The sequence below is a fragment of the Hermetia illucens genome, chromosome 1 (assembly GCF_905115235.1).
Source record: "Hermetia illucens chromosome 1, iHerIll2.2.curated.20191125, whole genome shotgun sequence".
In the NCBI taxonomy this organism is placed as follows: Eukaryota; Metazoa; Arthropoda; class Insecta; order Diptera; family Stratiomyidae; genus Hermetia; species Hermetia illucens.
Genome location: NC_051849.1, coordinates 90,246,809 through 90,266,912, shown reverse-complemented (window position 1 = coordinate 90,266,912; position 20,104 = coordinate 90,246,809). Strand labels below are relative to the sequence as shown.

General features: G+C 37.0%; 1 protein-coding gene across 2 annotated transcripts; it reads left to right on the top strand.

The window, feature by feature from the left end:
• Nucleotides 1-2,310: 2,310 nt before the first annotated feature.
• LOC119655717 lies at nucleotides 2,311-18,527 on the top strand. Of its 2 annotated transcripts, none has more exons than XM_038061753.1 (4): nucleotides 2,311-2,948; nucleotides 17,246-17,424; nucleotides 17,489-17,866; nucleotides 17,934-18,527. In XM_038061753.1, the coding sequence occupies exons 1-4, from the start codon at nucleotides 2,819-2,821 to the stop codon at nucleotides 18,102-18,104; spliced, it is 858 nt and encodes a 285-aa protein (XP_037917681.1). In that variant the 5' UTR covers nucleotides 2,311-2,818; the 3' UTR covers nucleotides 18,105-18,527. The 2 variants fall into 2 exon arrangements, with proteins under 2 accessions (XP_037917681.1, XP_037917689.1); XM_038061761.1 differs by lacking the exon at nucleotides 2,311-2,948 and adding an exon at nucleotides 11,313-11,453.
• Nucleotides 18,528-20,104: the final 1,577 nt, after the last annotated feature.

The following is a 20,104-nucleotide window of genomic DNA, read 5'->3' as shown; positions in this document are numbered from 1 at the left end:
ACAAGCGAGGTTAGCTCGTCGTGATCGGTTCCGCCATTTGGCTCTATCAACTGCCTGATTTGGAAGCAATCACGAGGTTTTTAAATCCCCATCAATCGTATCAAGCCACCGTTGTTTCGGCCTGCCTGCCTTGGCAAGTGAATTCCCATTAGCGCGAATTATGTGACCATACCATCGAAGACGAATCTCTCACAATTTTTTCATTATCGGTGCAACTCCACAGCGATTGCGGATATCATCATGTGATGTGATCAAACCGTATCACGCCACTAGTCTAACGCAACATCTTCGTTTTCATTACCGCAAGACGACGTTCATTGTCTTTTATAGTCGGCCAACACTCAGAACCATAGAGCGCGACAGGACGGATGACATTGCGGTAAATTTTAGATTTAAGACGTTCGTTGATATGTCGATCACAAGGAACACCTGTTGTGGAACGCCACTTCATTTAGGTTGCGTTAATGCGTGAAGCAATTTCATAACGCAGTTCTCCATTGGCTGATAGCGTTGACCCGAGGTATTTAAATCGCTCAGTTTTGGGCAGATCACTGCCGCTGACAGTGATTGTGCCTGTTTCATGGGGATCGGTATTCAAAAATTCAGTTTTGTTTAGATTCAATCTCAGATCGTGGTGCATGAGGCGATCATTCCATTTTTGGACAAGTTGCCCGAAATCATTTTTGCTATTAGATGCTAGGAAAACATCATCTGCATAAAGCAGTATATAGGGCGCAGGACGTTGGATGTCCCGTATGACGGTGTCCATAACAAGAACAAAGAGGAATGGTGAGAGGGCGCTTCCTTGATGAACACCACCGGTGACACGAAACGGTTTTGATACACCCCGCCATACTTCGAACTTTACTTTTTGGATTGTGGTATAGCACTTGCACACGGGTTCTTCTGGCCCTAAGTGTTGTTGTAGATCATACCAGATGAGTTGGTGTGGCACACGGTTAAACGCTTTTTCTAGATCCAGAAATGCAATGTGCAAATGGCGATGCATCTCACGGTGTTTCTCCATGAGTAACCGCGCAGCTTGTATTGCGTCAGTAGTTCCGCAGTTTTTGACAAATCTGGCTTGATTCACGGTTATTTCAACAATTTCGCGAATACGGCTGTCAAGTATGCATTCGAAAATCCTCTTGGTATGGGGATTTTCGAACCGGATCGGACGGTAATTTGAACATTCTGCTGGCCTACCTTTCTTTGAAATATCATAATAAAAGACTTGTTTTTTCTTTTCGCTGTTGTTGGTATTTTTATTTTTGTATTTTTGGTTGATAGGGTTCTAAGAATGGGGCCGCAAACGAAGTGAACATTCTTCAGTCCCCGCCCTCGCCCTTATTACAATAAATGTCAGAACTGAGGCCAGCGTTGAAAAGTATTAATCGAGACCTTTCATTTGACACTCCACATGATTATATTCAGTGAAAAAAATGTTACACTCCACTTTTGGAATTCATAGTTCCCACCAAATTTAGTGTCAATCAATACAACCGCTTCTGAGAAAAGTGCATGTGACAGAGAGATCGACAGACAGTAAACCGGTTTTAATAAAATTTTGCTTTGCATAAAATCTTAAAAAGGAATCGAACAGACATGATAGCGAAAAGTAGCCGAATATTTTTGCTATCTCTAATAAATTTCTCTCAGATTAATGTGTTTATAACGTACTGTTGAATGTATGTAATTGCATAAGTAAGGAAAATATCATTTCCTCCAAATATTAACGTCATTCTGATACCATTCTCTCCTATCCAAACTCAAGTGCATTGTCAGTCGGTCCGCGAACAGTTTTCCTTCATAGAGGGTCATACACACATAAAAACTTCACAGCTGTTGGCCTCAGATTCGGAATATGGAGCCTTGGAAGAGTGTTCTCTTTGCAATGCGGGCACTTTGCCTTGCTAACATATCTTTTCTCTTGCATAGTTGCTTCGCTCAGCGCATGCGACGTGGATAGTGCATACCGAGAAAGTGCATCTACTCCATGTGTTTGTCGCACAGTTTCATGCATCGATGCCTAACATCTCCTTGCCTTCCACAGTACCTTGTGATACTTGTGTGACATACATATCTATTTTACCCTTAGTTATTCAGAGCGCAGGGTGCGGAAAACTGAGCCATTATTTATCTACATCCATAAGTAATCGAGCCGGTACTGATGTAGAGTTGTGGAAGCGAAGTGCTCGGGCATAACATTGATAGTGACTGGGAACTGGCAATAACTGGAGCTCTTTGGCGGCACCTTATCGTCTAAATTGCGAGCAGTTACTAAGCATTCAGCACATACGATTCGCCGCGTACTGAGTACAAGTGATTATTATCACAATTGAGGAAGAAAAGACATGGCTGCGTAGTGAAAAGCCCAAAGCCGACACTGAGTTTGTGCCTAGTATATCAGCTGAGAACTGTGGCTCTGGTCCTTCAGTGCAGTTTCGTATTCGGAATGGATCAATACTTGGTCGTGGTGCGCATTTTTATACGTTTTCGTAAGAGGAATCATTGAAATCCTTTAGTGCTTTGCCTTAGTGAATTTGTGGTTTTCCGTGTTCAAAAGTACTCACCGAGGAACAAAACATATCTTAAATGGAAAATATAGGCTGAAATTGCTTCTGTAAATTTCGTGAAACTTCAGTGTGAAGTGAATATTTTTATTAAGTGCATTACTAAATCCGAGCGAGGTTCCATTGATACAAACCCGGGAAGTTATTTTTAAACGCTGCAATTGCGTAAGTTGCCACTGAAGGGACTCAGTTCATCGCTCGCTGCTCCACTACCTCACGCTAGAAAGCATAAAATCAAATCCAAAATGTCGTCTTTAGTGGAGAAATCGGAAACGCCAATCCGAAAACCAACACTCGAGAAGCGAAATTTCTTCCTCAGATCCAGTTCCATACAGAAAATCAAATGCTCAGCTACTTATCCATTCCGAATTGCCGGTGAGTTTCTAGCCAATAACAATTAGTTTAATTACAATAAATAATTAAGTCTAGTGTTGTGCGCGTGTCAAACATTTATTGGTTAGTTCCTGGACACTATTATGCAGTTAGTTGCATTTGCTAACTGTAATTAGATTGCAACTCGACGCAATTGGGCTAATTCTATGCAGAGTCATGTATTCTAGTGTTGAAAAGGACGAGATACATATGGGCTGATGGTGATTTAATATGTTTACAGTGTCATGCTAACTGTTATGTATTTTCCTGCATTTGATAACATATGGTGATTAGATAGATCTTTTAACGGAGAGGCACTTACTGTTAACAGTTATTATTACATTTTACGGCTTCTGTGGCATGTCCCAATATGGACAAGGGGTAGTTGTGCTCAGAGCCAAACTGAATGCGGAACCACACATTATCTGAGTGTCGAAAAGGGTCATCTTCGTTTTTTAACCATCATGTTAATTTTTCGACAGTCAGTGATAACTTCTTTACATACCGGCAATTAGTTCCTGAGGATTCTTTTCTTATACAATTTCTCCTAATACGTGTTTGAAAATTTCAAATTTGTTTGATTCTTTTTCTTTATCCAAAGCGGCGAACTTATTTTCAATATTCCCTGCATTACGTGTATATGTTCCCAAAAAATATTCTCTCAAACATAGTTTATCCAATAAACAAACGTACTTACTTTGCTTCATTTCATTAAAGGAGTGTCTAATTATATAGCGATGGGGTAGGCCAGGAACCCAGGCAGCTTTTAGGTATATCGAACTGGTGGACCTTGGCACAAAACCGGGGTGTCCAGAATTTCTTACTAAGCCAAGCCTAGGCTGATTATCCGTTGCTGCACCGTTCATAACGATGATTTATAATAGTCAATTTATACCAAGGTAAACAGTTAAACCTTCGTTTTTTTCTTCTTCCTGAAGTACTAATGAAAACCTTTCGGAATATTCGAAGAAAAAAATTCGACACCCTTTTCTCGTTTGTATGGGGCTTCCTCGTAGAATTCCTTAGAAAATCAAGCCTTTTCTAGAATGGGTGGAATTTTATAGTCTACTTATGTCCACCAAAATTCATTTGAATAGGTCTAACTGGTTACGAGAAAATTGCGTGTGGCCGACAGGTGGCCAGATACAGACAGGCAGATAGTAAACCGATCGTTTCTAAACAAAGCCTTAAAACTGGATGTTGCTCCGAAACCGTAAACGAAAGTTGGGGATATTGGGTGAATTTGGTATATAAAAATATTGGCTAGTTTGAAAAAATATTTTTCAGGAAGGAGGACGGGAAAATTATTTTTCAAGATACCGAGCAACTGAAAGAATTAAGGTTTCCTTAACAAATTATGATTCACAATCCCGAGTAGATAGCATTCAAAATTATTCGAAATGTTCGTCAAATGTCAAATGTTAAAAAATTGTTAAGTATGTGCGATGCTTTGACCGATAGATTGGGGCAATGAAATCACATTTGACGACATAAACCTCATCTTAATATGATTGGCGAAAATTTTTTTCCAATCTGCTAAATTACCGGCTGGGTCGCCGCAGAATGGAAGCAGTAACAAAAGCTTTAATTTGCGGTACGATACGCAATATATATATATATATTGAAAGATATTTCCTTAGTTAATGTTTTACACAACTCATGGTTTCAAACATGTATAAAACATTGAATAATGGAACAATTGTTCGCTACAGTGGAACATTAAACCTCCTTAATTTGAAATGTAGATGTTAAAAAGCTTTTGTTTCCGAAATAACACTGACGTATACGCCAGTCAAAGTTTATTTTCATTCCCTCCTCTGAAAATTTATTAACCACGTAAAGACTTTTTCATGTCATCCATAACAATATTGCGTTAGTATCTGCCTTCATGCATTATTTAATAAGTGCCAAGAAGAATAACAAAAGACTTACAAATGAATGGAGAAAAGAAGCTTCTTGGTTCCTTATTCCAATCTATGCAACTTTATGTCTCTTTAGTAACTCAATACGTTGCGTAATTAACGAAACAAAAAAACACAAAAGGTTTGTAGTTCACATTTGGTTCCCCATCTGAATGTTAACCACTTCCGACAAAACTTAACTGGGGTGAATGGATGAGGGCTTCTTTTTCTTCCCGCACTGTTTCGATTTAAGCTTACTTCTTACTTACTTTCTATCTAAGTACTCTAGTAGTCTTACGTAATGGAACGTAATGTCAGATGTTTATTTAATTGGTAACTTTGATATTACTTAATAAATGAAGTTTACTTGCTCAGTGGTTTCAAAGTGATTAGTCTAACATTTTTCAGCCAGCGAAAATATTCTGGTCATATATTTCGTTGACACTGATATTTTACGGTATTCAAGTAAATTCACACGAAAAAAACAAACATGTCAATTGTATTTGAGTAAATATCTAGATAGAAAGTATTTTGAGAAACAGGTTTTACGTTTGGTCCTTTCTGATAATTCAGTTGGTATTGCCTTTTAATTTGTACCTTTAGCCTCTATTTAGCTCGGTGTATCACAATCGATTTACTAATCGATATCTTTCTTCTGATGTGACTATCATAAAATGTGCAGCACCGCTTCGCGTTTCTTCCTTTTCTTTTGAACTCTGCACAAACTCATGACAGTCCCCGTGGACCTGAAATTTCTCAGTTTCTGTACATCCATATAAATATCATGCCATTTGCATGAAAAGCGCATGTGACAGAGATGCAGGAGTGAACAATTTTGAATGAGGCTTTGTATAAAACTTTCACATATTTGTTTCATCCTGTGAATTTTACTGGGTGATAAATGTAAATCATATGTATGGGTTGGTATTTCTTAGAACCTAGAAATTATTTCTTCAAACCAGAAAAAAACTAATTCAAACGAAACGATATACAATTCTGATAAAATAATTGCTAGAAAATAAGTTCGGAGGTTGAAAATACTACACAAATAATAAAAAGATCTAAGAAACTAAACCTCCAGTCAGAGAGTGTGGATCTGTGGACCTGCCAAATCAGCAGGTCGGGGCATAATTTCTGTTTGTTTTTTTTGGTTTTTAAAATTTTTAAGTTTTTCCAAAAATAAAACTACAATCGGTCTATAATGTATTTTCGTAAATTATTTATGACTTTCTTCCTGATTTTGAAGTTCAGAACCGTTGTTAAGGAAGTTTCGCGAAAATTGTTTGAAAGTGTTCGAAATAGGTTCTAACCACATGTCGCGAGATGAATTTGGTCACTTTTGCTATCACGCCCACTGTTATGCAGGATCATTTGGTGTTGCCATTTTGGTCTTTTTCCTAGAGTAGCTGCTTTATATTTGCGAAGTTAGTGACAATGAAGTTGTGCACTAATTGTCTGATTTCCCGGGAATAGTTCGCAGCAAATGACACCCAGTTGCTGTCACCATACACGTAACACTCTCCATTTTGGGTGAGGACCTTGTTTAGCACCGAGCGTTCACTGCTTGTGTTGACTCAGCCACTCTTTTCTTTGCTTGAAAACCACGTACAAACACCATTTCTCATCACCGGTGACTAGTGACGACAAGCGAATAAGGAAGCGTTTATAGAAACTCGTTGATTTTTGTTATTACCCTTCAAAACTTATCAATACTCTGAGTTTTTCAAACTTACTCATGGATTTCGGATATCGAACGATTATTGAATGGTCGTAACCCATTATATTGCCGGGTTCTGTTGCTGTTTGACCAGGATCATGATGGGTTATTGTATTTAAATAGTCTTCATCCAAGTATTATGATCGTGAGCGCTTAAGTCAAAATTTCTCTTCTTCAAACGTGAAAACCATCTTCCAGCTTTCCTTTCGGTGATAGCACCTTCCCCAAAAATGACATACATGTTCCTACTTTTGTTCCACGATTAAACTCGAATAAAAAAAGATTACGGAAATGTTCCTTTTTAATCAACTAGAGACTCCATATAAACTCCAATTAAACTTCCTTTCCAAAAAATCGGTCGAAAATTATGCTATGACCTCGATTGGTTTTTAAAAACCTCTTCGCGGGATAACAGATAAGCCAGTGATCTTTTTGCTTCCATCTGCATCATTCAATTTTTCAAGACTCTCCCCTGGCCATTCTCAGTTGGTTACATCTGTCATTGAAAAACAAAGCTAATCCTACAATATTCTTATAGATTCGTGAGTGTGCAAATTCCTTCTTAGGAATATAGTCATACGAACTATGAGATCGAAGGACTGTTAAATTTGGAATCGATTAGAAAAAAGCGAATATGAATGGATTCGCTGGGTATACTTCAGAATCAAAGGGTGGTATTCTTCTAAAATGAAGGGCTAGTAACCCAGATAATTAGTAGAAGATTTTAATAACAGTCTTTTCCCGTTCAGTAGCGATGTAGGCTTACGTCTAGATCGAACTTGAGCTTCATGCTCGGCCGTAGACTTACTCCGAGTAGAGTTTTATTTACTAATTTGATACAAGTTTCAAGAATCATCCTTCATAGTTTCAAGTCGAAAAAAAGTAATAGTTTTTCTTTGAAAATTTTTTTTGAAATATCAGTTACACATGACCTTTTTGAGTATTGTAAACATGAGAATATAAATGTAATCAGAATTATAAAAATTTTATACCAAAAAAGCAGCTTTACTTTCTTTAAATTTCCGCTTACCTTATTCATCCCATTTGTCATGTAAAATGGCTCGTCAGTGTCCGGGATACGTAAACTTCCAATGTAACTATTCCAATGCAACAAAATTATAGAATGTCAAAGTTGTGGATTTCAGGTGAATTGATCGGATTCTAAGACGTGTATGAGGTCATCATCATATAAAGTGAACTCATATGAACGGCGGAGTTGGAAATACGTATGTATATGAAGGGATATTTTAAATTTGAGGCATATGTGAACGTGAAAATGTGATTAGGAAATTTTTCGCATAAGATGAACACAAAACCTGTATATCCGCAGCATCCAGCTTCCGGTATTCCGACTTTTCTATTCTTCTATAAACACAATGAACTTTAAAATTGAAATGACACCTTGAAGGACTATTTATACTCTACTATCCAATACCACCAGCGCCACTTGGCGGCAGCTTAACATCGCAAAATTGCAACTAACTTCACACCATTATGAAATCCGACATTTCAACTGCAACAACCTAATATTGCTGGTGGTTGCAACATAATTCGTACGAACATAATAATTTTTCAGCCAGATTTTCCGAGCAGAAAGATCCCAAAATTTCCTATCATTGTTTACTCACGTATTTCGTAGCCTAGCATGTAATACACGTGTGAGGCGTAGAGCACATGCAAATGTTGCGTACATGTATTACGCAACTGGACAATTCCTGAACGAATATGCAGTAAAGTAATTATTCAATTAATTGCATATGCTAAATGTAATCAATTTGCAATTTGGCCGAGTTGGTGTAAATTTGTGACGAAGCTAGACATGAGTTAAAATTATTGTAAATTAACTTTCCCTTTAATTTTAATACTATGCAACTAACGTTTTGAGAGGTTGATTTATATATAAAATTTATTAAGATGGTTGATTATAGAAAGTGAGAGAAATGAGTTTACATTCAGCGCAATGTACTGAGTGAATATGCTTAATTCATTCATTCATTTGCCAGTCGTCTCAGAGCTGTTCTGCTGTCAATGTCAATGGCTCATTTCAGGTTTTTTTGTAAATGATACTTCCTTTCCAGGAGAAATTTTGGTCAATATAGTCTCCATTGGCAACGGTTTTAAAAGGTATAACTTCCAAGGGCCGAATACAACCTGCTACCATTCTAGCATCTACAGTGTTGAAGTCCTTGTTTCAGCCCAAACAAATGAACAGCGGCAATTTGCTGTTATTAAATTCATCATGAATGTATGGAGTTAATTGTCGTAACATTCTTCCGTGCTGGCTTCAAAAGCCCAATGTGCTACTGTCCATGTATTGAGACACACCTAAGGAGCAGGCATGTTTGCGTTTCAGTGGAAATAACATTATCCGATATGCCACCAACACCAGCTCTGAAGAAGATGAAAAAAATTTGATTTTCAGGAAGTAGTCATCGACACTCTGAAAACTCTTCTGCCGCAGCGGGGTTGTTAAAACTACCAATAATAGAAACATATTGGTAGGTAAAATGTCAGTTATTGACTGAGCAATTGGAAAATGACTTCAACCTCATGGCTGATCTCCACTTAAAGTTTAAGTACCTTATTTTCAGTGACACTCAACTTCAACTTAACGCATACTTCCTGGGGCGATACAGCAGATAACAGCCAGCACCCATTGAACAAACTTGAGATGATTTTATAGATACACCTACAAGATCGGTTAGTCAGTTCATTTTTGACTATTTTCTGCTGCCTAAGGAAACTCGACACTCTTTGTAGGTGCAGTTATGTAAACCGATACCAGACTTGTCTGAGCACTTTGCAGTTCAATACAGCCTGTGCTTCCCACAACTGCAAATAGGAGTATTCAGGAAATAAATATACTGACGGATCGAAACAAACCCACAACTTCGTTCTTACTTACAACAGAGAACTCATTTGCATTGACGCTAGAAAGGCGCAAGTACTAACGGAGTCGTTCGAGTCCCAGTTCAACCTTCCTCCGTCTCTGAAAATACAGCTAAATTGTCCAACAAATCAATTGACATGACAAGTTTTTTGAACGTATGTCAACTTTATGTCAGCGTGGGAAATTAATACTCTTGTCGGTAACTTCGGTTAACCTTCTAAAATATGTTCCAGGTTGACGTTCCGAATCCTGAAAAATGCACTTCTCGGAGACAACTTAGATACAGTGAGCAATTCACGATCAATTAAGTACTTATTCTGTAGATTTCAGGAATTCTTGAGACTTAATTCACACCTTGAGCTCACTATTAATAAAGCACTCGGTGTATTTAGTAGCATCTATTCTATTCTTTGCAAGAGATTAGTTCTATGCAGCAGAACTAAGATGACTCTTTAATGAACTCTTATACCACCCACTATTTGCTACTGAACACCTACGTGGGTCACCCCTTTAACGAAAGTCATGGGGAAGCATGAGGCACTCAAACACCGAATGTTTCATCACGTTTCCGACTCCTACAATTGGAGGCCAATAAAGGGCGATCCCAGTGCGAAGGGGATGCAGGTATTTTACCATTAACAAAAATTAACTAGTTCAGACTAGCATCTTCTTGAGATATGAATATGTAGAAATTTAAATGTAATAATCGACCTTTTCAATATTGTAATCGAGCAGTCAGGCCTGAGTAGTCTATGAATTGATTTATGATTCTTTTCGGAGGCCGTCCAAGATATACCGTTCTTAGCCAGGTTATACCCCTGTCGGTGCAAAGTTAAACATCATGGAATCTAAGACACGTAATATTTTTAAATGAAGGTGGGAGAAAAAAAGCGCCCGGCCCACATTGTCAAACTGGCTAGCAAAGAGACACGCAGACCATCTCGTTAGGTGCTTCGTTTCAATTCCATATACTCGTAGGCACTGGTGAATTCGAACGGTCAAATTGGGACATTCCTTTTAGCTTGTTGTATACCTCTACCATCGTTGTTGACACAATTTATTCAGAATGACAATTTTGGCCCACCACAACTTCCTATTCATGAAAACCTTATTATATTATCCCAAAGTTATGCTGCTTTCTATATTTAATTTGTATGCGATTGCCATCACCCTGCAATCACTGTAATACTTCCTTTTAATAAATTTGACCTATCGAATGAAGATCGACTAGTCAATTTTTGAAGGCACTAGTATTTATAAATAATAGGTACATAACTTTGCCAGCGAAAGATATCCTCATTAGAATTCTAGGCCCTTGAAATTTCAGGTGCCGCTTTTCGGTCAGATTTGGAATGAAACTTTTTTGAAAATGCAACAATAATTACTATTTAGTTGACAGTTTTCAATTATCATGAAAGTGATAATAAAAGTTTATTCTGTGAAATGATTCATTCGGCAAGATTAGTGCTTCGTAGCATATGGTTAACATATTTTAGGATAATATCGATATTGAATGATGGAAGTACACATTTCGTAAGAGCTTCTACCTGTGCCTGAAGGTAAAATCTTTACCTTGTAGATATTATATTTACTTGTTTGCTTGGAGGTATCAATGTAGAAGATAATTTTATAAGGGTTCAGCTGCAACGGAATTCGTATGAGCACACTGTATGTTGTATTTTCTAAAATTTAGACATTTTATACTCAAGTGAAGTACAGGTAGATAGGAACTGAGTTGTATACAAAAGCACACCAAGTGCATGAAACGGAAAAATATCAGTACGAAATTATCAGTTGTGACAACGTCTTCGTTTTGGCTTTGATAAGACTGGTATTATCGGTGTGTTATTTGAATGATAAACGATAATTTTCTGGTGTTCATGTTTTGTTAAATAATTTGTAAACAATTTCCACTGCGTATTATTCGACCCGCTCGTTATTGAGCACGATGGAAATTCTCAACAAGTTCTTATGGAAAATTTTCCATGCGTCGGTTCAAGGTATGTCTGTTTTATTCAATATAATTTAAAAGAATGCAGAACTTTTTGAGTATAATAACCTTAGTTTTTGCGTGCTACATATAAACTTTTCTTCTGTTCATTTTACGCTAGCTTGTGACAGGTGCCGGTCAATTCATATTCCAGCAAATATAATGGCCAAATTTAAATTCTTTCAAATAAATACTATTCATCTTCGAAGCCTTATTGTGATCGATGTGGTAAAGTAATAATTAAATGACGTGTTTGTTGCAAAGAATACAACTACAAGCTGTAGATATACGAGAAAGATGATGAAAACAACTTTTGGAAGAACTTTTCCTAAAAGATCACTACTAGTATTCGTATTTCAGTTCTTGAAATAATTTCAAAATGCTTAAAGACTGGTAATTTAGTGGAAAACTTTTGTAGGCATCCTACTTTGCTTTTTTAGATGGTTTAATTCTCCAGTTTCATTTAATTTTTTCGATAAAATATGATAAGTATATAATGCGGTCAATTATGGTTTTTCGTTTGATATGACATATGGCATGCACTCTTTCTTTGAAATAACTCAACTCTAATTTCGAATGTGTTTTTAAATTTTTTTCATTCCTGCGACATTTTCCGTTGACTGCAATTAGCAATAGCGCAACGATCAGAGAATCGAAGTCTTATATACATATATGATCTGTTGAACAGGGCACAGCGCGTCTATTAAACTTACACAGATTTTAGACCGTCCCAAGAAGTTTCCTGTTGTCGCCTTTTCTGCAAGTGTGACCTATGCACTGCTATTGCCCCTTCTAATGCTATTAGGTAGATTCATCCACTCCAAGATAGAATTTGGATGATACATTCACAATTTCGACATAGTAATCCGTATCCACCGCAAGAAGTTTTGCAGTTTAATTTTCCTTCGCGGTAATATTCCGAATACATGTGCCAGTGAAGGAATAGAGAAGCAAATGTGATTGCATTGTATCGAAGATATGTGTACCGTAGTATCTTTCTCCTCTTCCGATGCGCCAAATTTCTCAAGAGATACGTCAACAACTCCTTGATCGCGTACTTCGTAGCACGATTCTCTGAAACATTGTATGATTTTTCTAGAGCTTTTGCATTAATCACAATATCCTACTGTCTTAACTCCCTCTGCTCAACTTATTCTCTTCATTCATCTCATGGGTCTCTTTTACCTATCGAACCGTTCCCGGGTGAGGTCACTTGCAATCCAATCTATGGTACTTTGGTACATTTGCGCACGGTGAACAAGTTAATACCAAATACCAACAAATGCTACTCGATGTGCTACTTGTCAAACTTATAATTGCCTGATAGACAGCTCTGTCTCCTCGGATATTATATTCCACATTGCCCTTCGTAGCGCACGTAGTACGGGCATTTTTTAAGTTCCCTTCGCTGAGCTCGACAGCTATTTTTACTCAACGATCCTGAGATCACAGTCACCTACAATTCACTACAGCTTGGGTCCTGATTTTTGCAGCTGCAAAGAAAAGTGTCGCCACTGTTAAGTCCACATCTAATAGGTACTTGGTTGCATAGAAGAAAAAAAAAACACATTCCGATGGACACAATATTGGTCAAATTACAGTGTCATTAATTTGATGACATAATATTCAGGAAATATTTTTTATTGACAAAATAGTACATTTAAGCGTATTTGATTTATGATTTCCCCTTGAGGCAAAATCTGGGCTTACTTTGATGAAAAATAACAAAGAAAGTAGCGTTTGAAGTTTGATTTGTGATAACTTTGATGACCAAAGAGGATGAGGAGCGAAAACTCTGGCAAGCCTCGTAGGGAAGCGTTCGAACATTGCAGAATTGTTTCTGAAACAAAAAAAACATGAAAATTTGCAGGTTACCTTTTACGACAAGCAAACATGTTTTCGTTTCAAATTGTCAAAATATTATGAAGCCGGATACTTGAATAACTGAATAACTTTGTATATAGCGAGAAAATAAATTATGTAACATTTTTCTACACTCGTTTAATTGATGAATTCGTTACGGCGGTTACTGTATCGCGAAAGATAATAAGAAAAATTCTCACTATACGGATGGCCCTTTAGTATGTGAGATTTCTATTAATGTGTTATAAGGCATTGCCCTGTTACGACTTATTTCATATTAGTATAACTTCCACCAAACTTTCCTATACCGTACCCTATTTTGTGAATTTTGTTGTTGCAAAATTTTGTATTTATAAATTGAACATAAGAAGGGGGTTTCTAGCAAATTTTTTAAAATGTAATAATATACTTTATCAGATATCGAGAAGGCATATTTGTAAAATTTGAATAAAAACTAAGCCTTATTAAAATCGATTCACGGTCAATATATTTGGCGAGCATACGCACTTTTCACAGAAATGGTTGCATCTCTTGCTACGAAATTTGGTAGAAGAGTTGGAACTGTAGACCCCCACGTATGTGGCAAATCACATTATATTCGACGCTGAACTGAAGGGGGGGGGGCAGGTCCTGCACACATAAAAGATGAGTGTAATATTTTCTTTACCGCCATTGTTGCATCAAACGAAAGGTCTTGATTGGTACTTTTCGAAGTAAATATTGGATAGAAGACTATGACTTTGAAAACGTTAATAATTTCCCTTATCTAGGGTGGAAAATCACACCCAATGACAGCTACCACGATGAAACCCGTGCACGGTTGTTGGCAGTCAACAGAGTCCATTTCATTTTACAAAAAATGTTTCGCTCGGAACATTCATACGGCTAAAGCTTTTACTGTACAAGACACTGATCTTAGTAAACTCTTGGCCGCATTCGAGAGAAGAATCCTTCGAAGAGTTTTTGGCTCAATACAAGAGGATGGACGATTCAGCAGCTGAAATCTATGAGCGATACCACGACCGCCTGGTTGTGGATGAAATGCGATCCAATAGGTTGCAGTGGGCGGATCATTTAATCCATGTGGACGAGGATGACAGCTCTGAACATCTGTAAGGGCAATATTTATGGTAGAAAAAGATGTTTAGATGGACCGCTTTTTGGGCTTTTGCTTGATGATGATGAATTTAGGCGTCATGGTGGAAAGTTTGGTCGAAATTCTGTCATTATTAACAAAGTTATATTAGATCAAAGTTGCCTCTTCCTCGACAAATGACTATTCCCGAAGAGATATGTTAAAATATCAGTACCATATCGACTTAAATATCGGATAGATTCTACGTATATGCACTACGAGCTATGTATAAATGGCACCATCATGTACCCAAATATTCTTAAATGAAAGAAACCTTTCTAATCCTTCGGTTAAACAGATTTTGAGTGCGAGACCACTTTGTGCTGGGTACATTTTCTTATATTTCAACAAAACTATAAAAAACAAATTAATCGAGGTCATGATCAACCAAATTCCTTACAAAATTGAAGTGTGCAATAAGCGTGTATGTTGTAATGTGCATTTAATGAAATATTTGCTCTTATCTTATCGTCAAATTGTTTAGATATGTAATTATTAGAGTTCAATATGCGATAAGTTGTTGATATACATATTCATCGCGCTACTTTAAACTACGTCTGTTATAGACTAATTAATGTTACTCATATATGCAGCATATTCTTACGTTTGCAGTAGACGATATTCATTTGTTTCCAAGGAGATACGGTGAAACTCTCCTGGTAATTGGCGTATATGCACTTTCGTGTAAGTGCTTATATTTACAAATACTCCCCATTTGCTTTGAAATGATAATAGGCTCTATCTTCAAATTATTGTCAACAATAAGCTTATTGTATGGTCTGGGGCATTCGGAACCGCGGCGTACATACGATCGTGCGCATATAGAAGTGGATGATGGTGGAATTATCCAATGAATAAATTATAAAATTACACAACGTGGCAGGGCGTCATTTCAATTTGAATGCCACATGCTTGATTTATCAGTTTAGATGCGCAGGTATTATTGTTTTGATTCCAGAAATATCCATGATCATGAAGCCAAGAGCAGTGACTGAGATTGTTCATGGAGCATTAATGTTAAATAAGGAGCTATGAACAATGTAATTGAAAGAGACATGTTCCTAGACTAAAATTTTGGATGCGTAAAGCGCGTCAATGATTCATGGTGGAATAGACGCGGGTCACAAAATTCGAATTGTCCCTTAATCTTCTTAATCGTTTCGAAGTGGCCATAAAGAGACCCGAGCTAATAGAATGGTACCTAGCATTTCATTTCTATAGATAGATACGTCGCCTCCACTGTCTTCACATTTTCTATATAATGCAAAAGGTGAGTGTTGACCCCAGTAACAAAAGGAGATCTAGGCAACCTTGAAGCCATTAAATTTCAATGGCCAGTCAATGCCAATTACATCCTCTATTATTGGCTATTCCTTAGCGAAAACGAACGTGTACTTCTACATGTCTATAAAAAAGCATAAGATGCAACTTCCATCCATAATGGGGGGCTATCATGCATTTAATGATCTCCAATGCTTCCCTAAAAAGGAACATGCAATCATCTTGCACAAAATTCCTACAAGATAAGTACAATGGACGCTTCATCATACCTCTATCGCCTGCACGCTTCTTATGCATCTACACATCAAAGTGGGTTTCCGGAGCATCTTGGTCGTTTCGAGCCGCATTCCCAGACAATTGAAGGCTAGGCTGCAGAACAACCAATGGTTACATATAGAGTCAGCCTGTGCGTTCCATGGATACCTGTTTGATCCTCTTGTTAACTGGTCTAGATAACCAGCTGAATACGAATTAGCCCTTAAGAATTCATTAAAGGCCATGAAGAATGTTCATGATTTTTATACGCAGAAACAGAAGCGAAATTATAATTCAGTTTTTTCTTCTTGTCCGAGGTGGAAACATCCGATTTGGGCAGAATAACAATTTCCATATCTACTTCCAGAGGCCGTCTTGAGGTCGATGCGAAATGGAAGGTTATCGCATAATTTTATTTATTAATTACTTTTTTTTTATTAAAAAAGAGATAACTAAAATGTATGAAAGGCACGGGGAAGAATCTCTAGTCGAATAAATTATTTTGCTTTCGGGGAGCAGATAATGAATAGATGAAATTGGTAGTAATTGAACCAAGTAATATGCCCAATAAGTGAAATTTATCAGTTTCAGTTGAAGTAAAGGGATTTATACTACATGCCATCATTAAATGGGGGCTGGACCGTCAAAATGTGGCCTCCCTTTAAACATCCAGGTTCTACTATCAGGTTTTCTTCCTAACCACTTTTAATATCTATAATGCATGATACATGTATTCTTCCAACGTTCGCGGATATTTCAGCCATTCAGTAATTTTTGGATAGTCTTCAAATTTCGTTTGCTCGCTTCATTTGATTAAAGTATTTCCGATAATTTTTTTATGGGAGGGGACATTTGAAATTTGGATCTGGATCAACATCAATTAAATTTATGATAAAGTAGGATAGTCGGGACGAAAAACTTAACATGGCAGCGCCCCTGTCGGCGGATACTTTTTTAAATGGTTTTATAGCTCTGCTCTCATAATTGACAATACTCAACAAATCAATCTTCACTCTTGTAATATTCGATGAATTTTCAGGGTGCTTCCTTGGCAGTTGCCCAATTTATACTACTATATAATGTCCTAAGAATATTTTACTCTCTAACCCTTAAGCATTTTTAGACATTTTCACTCAGGTTTGCTATCAGAGCACATTTCATAGGGTTAACACTGATAATTTTTCAAAAGTAGTTTTAGTGTTTGATTGAAATTTCTGTTTTATTTTAAATGTCTTTCGAAAACTAATAACTTTAATCTATATTTTCAGGTTCCAAATTGTCCAGAGAAGCGATCAAACAGCTGCTGGAATCGTTAATCGTCAAGGCTAGGTTGGTTTCACAGAAAGCTTTAATAATCATCTATATTGCTACGCTCAGGGTTATTGGTGCCATTTCACCCCTTTCCTCAAGTATACTAGCTTATGACGATGTCTGTGATAAACTGAAGGTACATTTTTTTCATTCATCAGAAAACTTGATTATTCAAATGTGCAACTTTTTCTTACTTTTAGGAGACAGGAAAACAGCTAACATTCATTGAAAGGCTATTGTTCCATTTAATCAAATTGCACATCCACAAAGTAGAACATCAAAGGAAACAAGGAGAGGAAAGCGAGAAAGTTATTGCACCAGCAGTTGGTTCTAAAATTGAACAAACTCCAGAAGCTACGCCTGTTCCGGAGTCAAATATTAATAAAAGACTTCTGCTATCTGAAAGGACTGAACCCAAGAAACGGAATCTCATGTTCATTGGATTAGTTTTCACTAGCGCCACCTTGATTTACGTCCAATTTTTGGCACTAGTCTTCGTTCTAAATACAGCTCCAACACCTCCTGGTCTGATATTTATGGTTGCCGGTCTATCTTTTATCGGCTATTTAGCATTTAAAGTAAGCAACGAACTAGATTATACTTTGTTTTGTTCCATTCTAAAAGAATTTCTTTGCCAACTTGCAGGTATTTTGCACGAATACACGAGCTTCCGTGCAGGCAAGCCTGACTAAGAAAGAAGCTAGCAAAACGGAGGAGAATAAAGACTTAAACAACTCGACCAGGCAGAGTCGATTCAGAATCAGGGGGACTATTGACTTCGGCGGAAAAACGCTGAGCAAAATCAAAATACTCTAGAGATATCCTAAATAGTAGAGAACAAAGTACAAGACTAGTAGAGCATTTATATTTAGTTTACTTCATTTGAAATAGCTTTGAACTTCGTGTGAACCGTGAATATTATTTTGTGATCCTGGTTCCGAACCCAATTCCATGGACCTCGAAAAATACATTGATGATTGAAATATATCCATTGAAACTTTTATAATTTGCCTTATGTTCCCAGCTAGAGTATGTTCTACTTCCCTTTTTCTTCCCATTTAGATATGTAAATGAAGCATAACTGATTAACATGTACCTTCTTTATAAACATTTTTCTCTTAGATAGCGTTATGAGAATTTCCTTGTTTTTGAAGGAAAAGTCTTCATGTGATGAGATACTTGTGAGAACTTTTGTACTACTTTTATATGCGTTAAAATATATCATACATGAGAAAGCAATGGTTATCTAAGATGATTGCAAATAAATTAATATTTAAATTTGTACTAAATTTTGATTTTCATCTAATCAGGCCAATGACTTCGAATATACGTGCATAAAAGGAAATGGGAAAGGTCCTAGAGTTTTTGTCGTGAGTATTTATATGTCGCCTTTTTTGCCAGCCACAAAAATCAAATAATCGTTAGTTTGGTGAAAATATGAAGAAGTTGGAAGAATCTAGATATCCTCTTCTTCTTTAATTTTTCTTCCGTTCAGTAGCAGGGTCAGCTTGCCTCGATTGATTACGCCGGTTTTTTCGGCCATGTCTAGGTCATGGTCTGGATGGAGTCGAGAAGCTCTCGATTAGTACTTTCCGAAGCCGGTATTAGTTTTGTATTGATTGCAAATGGGAGGAGTGCGAAGGTCCGAAAAGGGTCAGTTACTTCAAGAACCCATTCTCAGAACCTATTCGCATAAATATCTAAAAAGAAATATAGTGGTCCATGCACACAGTACATCTATGGTATTTTCGAAAAATTGTAGAATGTTGGCCGACTTACATATCCTCTAAGCTAAGGAATGTCCTTTAATTTCCTCTTTGTTGGCCAGTATTTTAAATCGAGGTTGTTTGCCATTTCTACAAAATGCAGGATTGTAATCATTACCAGTAAAGGGATGGTATTCGGATAAAGCTTTGCAAAGTTGCAGCCCTAAATGTTTTTGGAGCCCATTTACTATACAGGGTGTCCCGTTTATGATGGTACAAATTTTAATGATAGATAGTACGACTTGTTTGAGGAAAATTGGTCCACGAAACACATACTCTATCTTTTACCGTTACAGAGTTATAGTGTTTTTCGTGTCAAAAGGCTTGACCATCACAAGAAAATCACAATGTTTTTTAATTATAAGGGTCATAATTACTTCAAAGATGAAAAATTTGAAAATCTATTTTTTATCTAAATTTCAATTCAATATCGTAACGGTAGTTTGAACAAACCGGCAAAGTTGATAAAAGTTGCCCCATTAAGTTTCAAATATCATGTAAAAATGATTTGCTTAATTATGGGAAATTTAGGAATATTACGCATTAAATGGGAGAGAACGGGGTCTGGATATGAAGCAAATTCACTTAAAGAAGCTTTAGTTCATCATTGTACATGATGTTCCACAGTCGTGGGCCCAGTGCGGAGCACTATTGTACACCCGCGAAGTCAACGTACTTGTTATCCGCGTATATGCAATATAAAACCAGGCAATATAAAAATCACTGTTTTATTATATAGTAGTTTATTTTATCTGATTACAATGCCTCCACGAGACAAGAACTAGACAGAAAAAGCGCAACTATAAACAAGCGACTTATATTTATAGTCAGATGGATAAGATGCTAGGTTGCAATTTGTAGCCGAATGTTTTGAGAAACAATCAATGTTTTGATTGTGTACATTTGTTTGTTGTCTTAGAAGATAGATTTGTTATGGGAACTGAGTTGTGAGAACGAAATTTTCTCACAGTGGCATTGCACCTGACATACTCCTGAAGTCTATCATCAGTGTCATACCAGAGTTCGTTCTCAAATAACTATCTGATGGAT

Bases quoted from the DNA above. Each gene is read 5' to 3' on its own strand.
- LOC119655717 (XM_038061753.1), top strand. From the start codon at position 2,819: ATGTCGTCTTTAGTGGAGAAATCGGAAACGCCAATCCGAAAACCAACA. The intron at 2,949-17,245 runs GTGAGTTTCTAG...CTATATTTTCAG, and splicing joins TTATCCATTCCGAATTGCCG to GTTCCAAATTGTCCAGAGAA. The intron at 17,425-17,488 runs GTACATTTTTTT...TCTTACTTTTAG, and splicing joins ATGTCTGTGATAAACTGAAG to GAGACAGGAAAACAGCTAAC.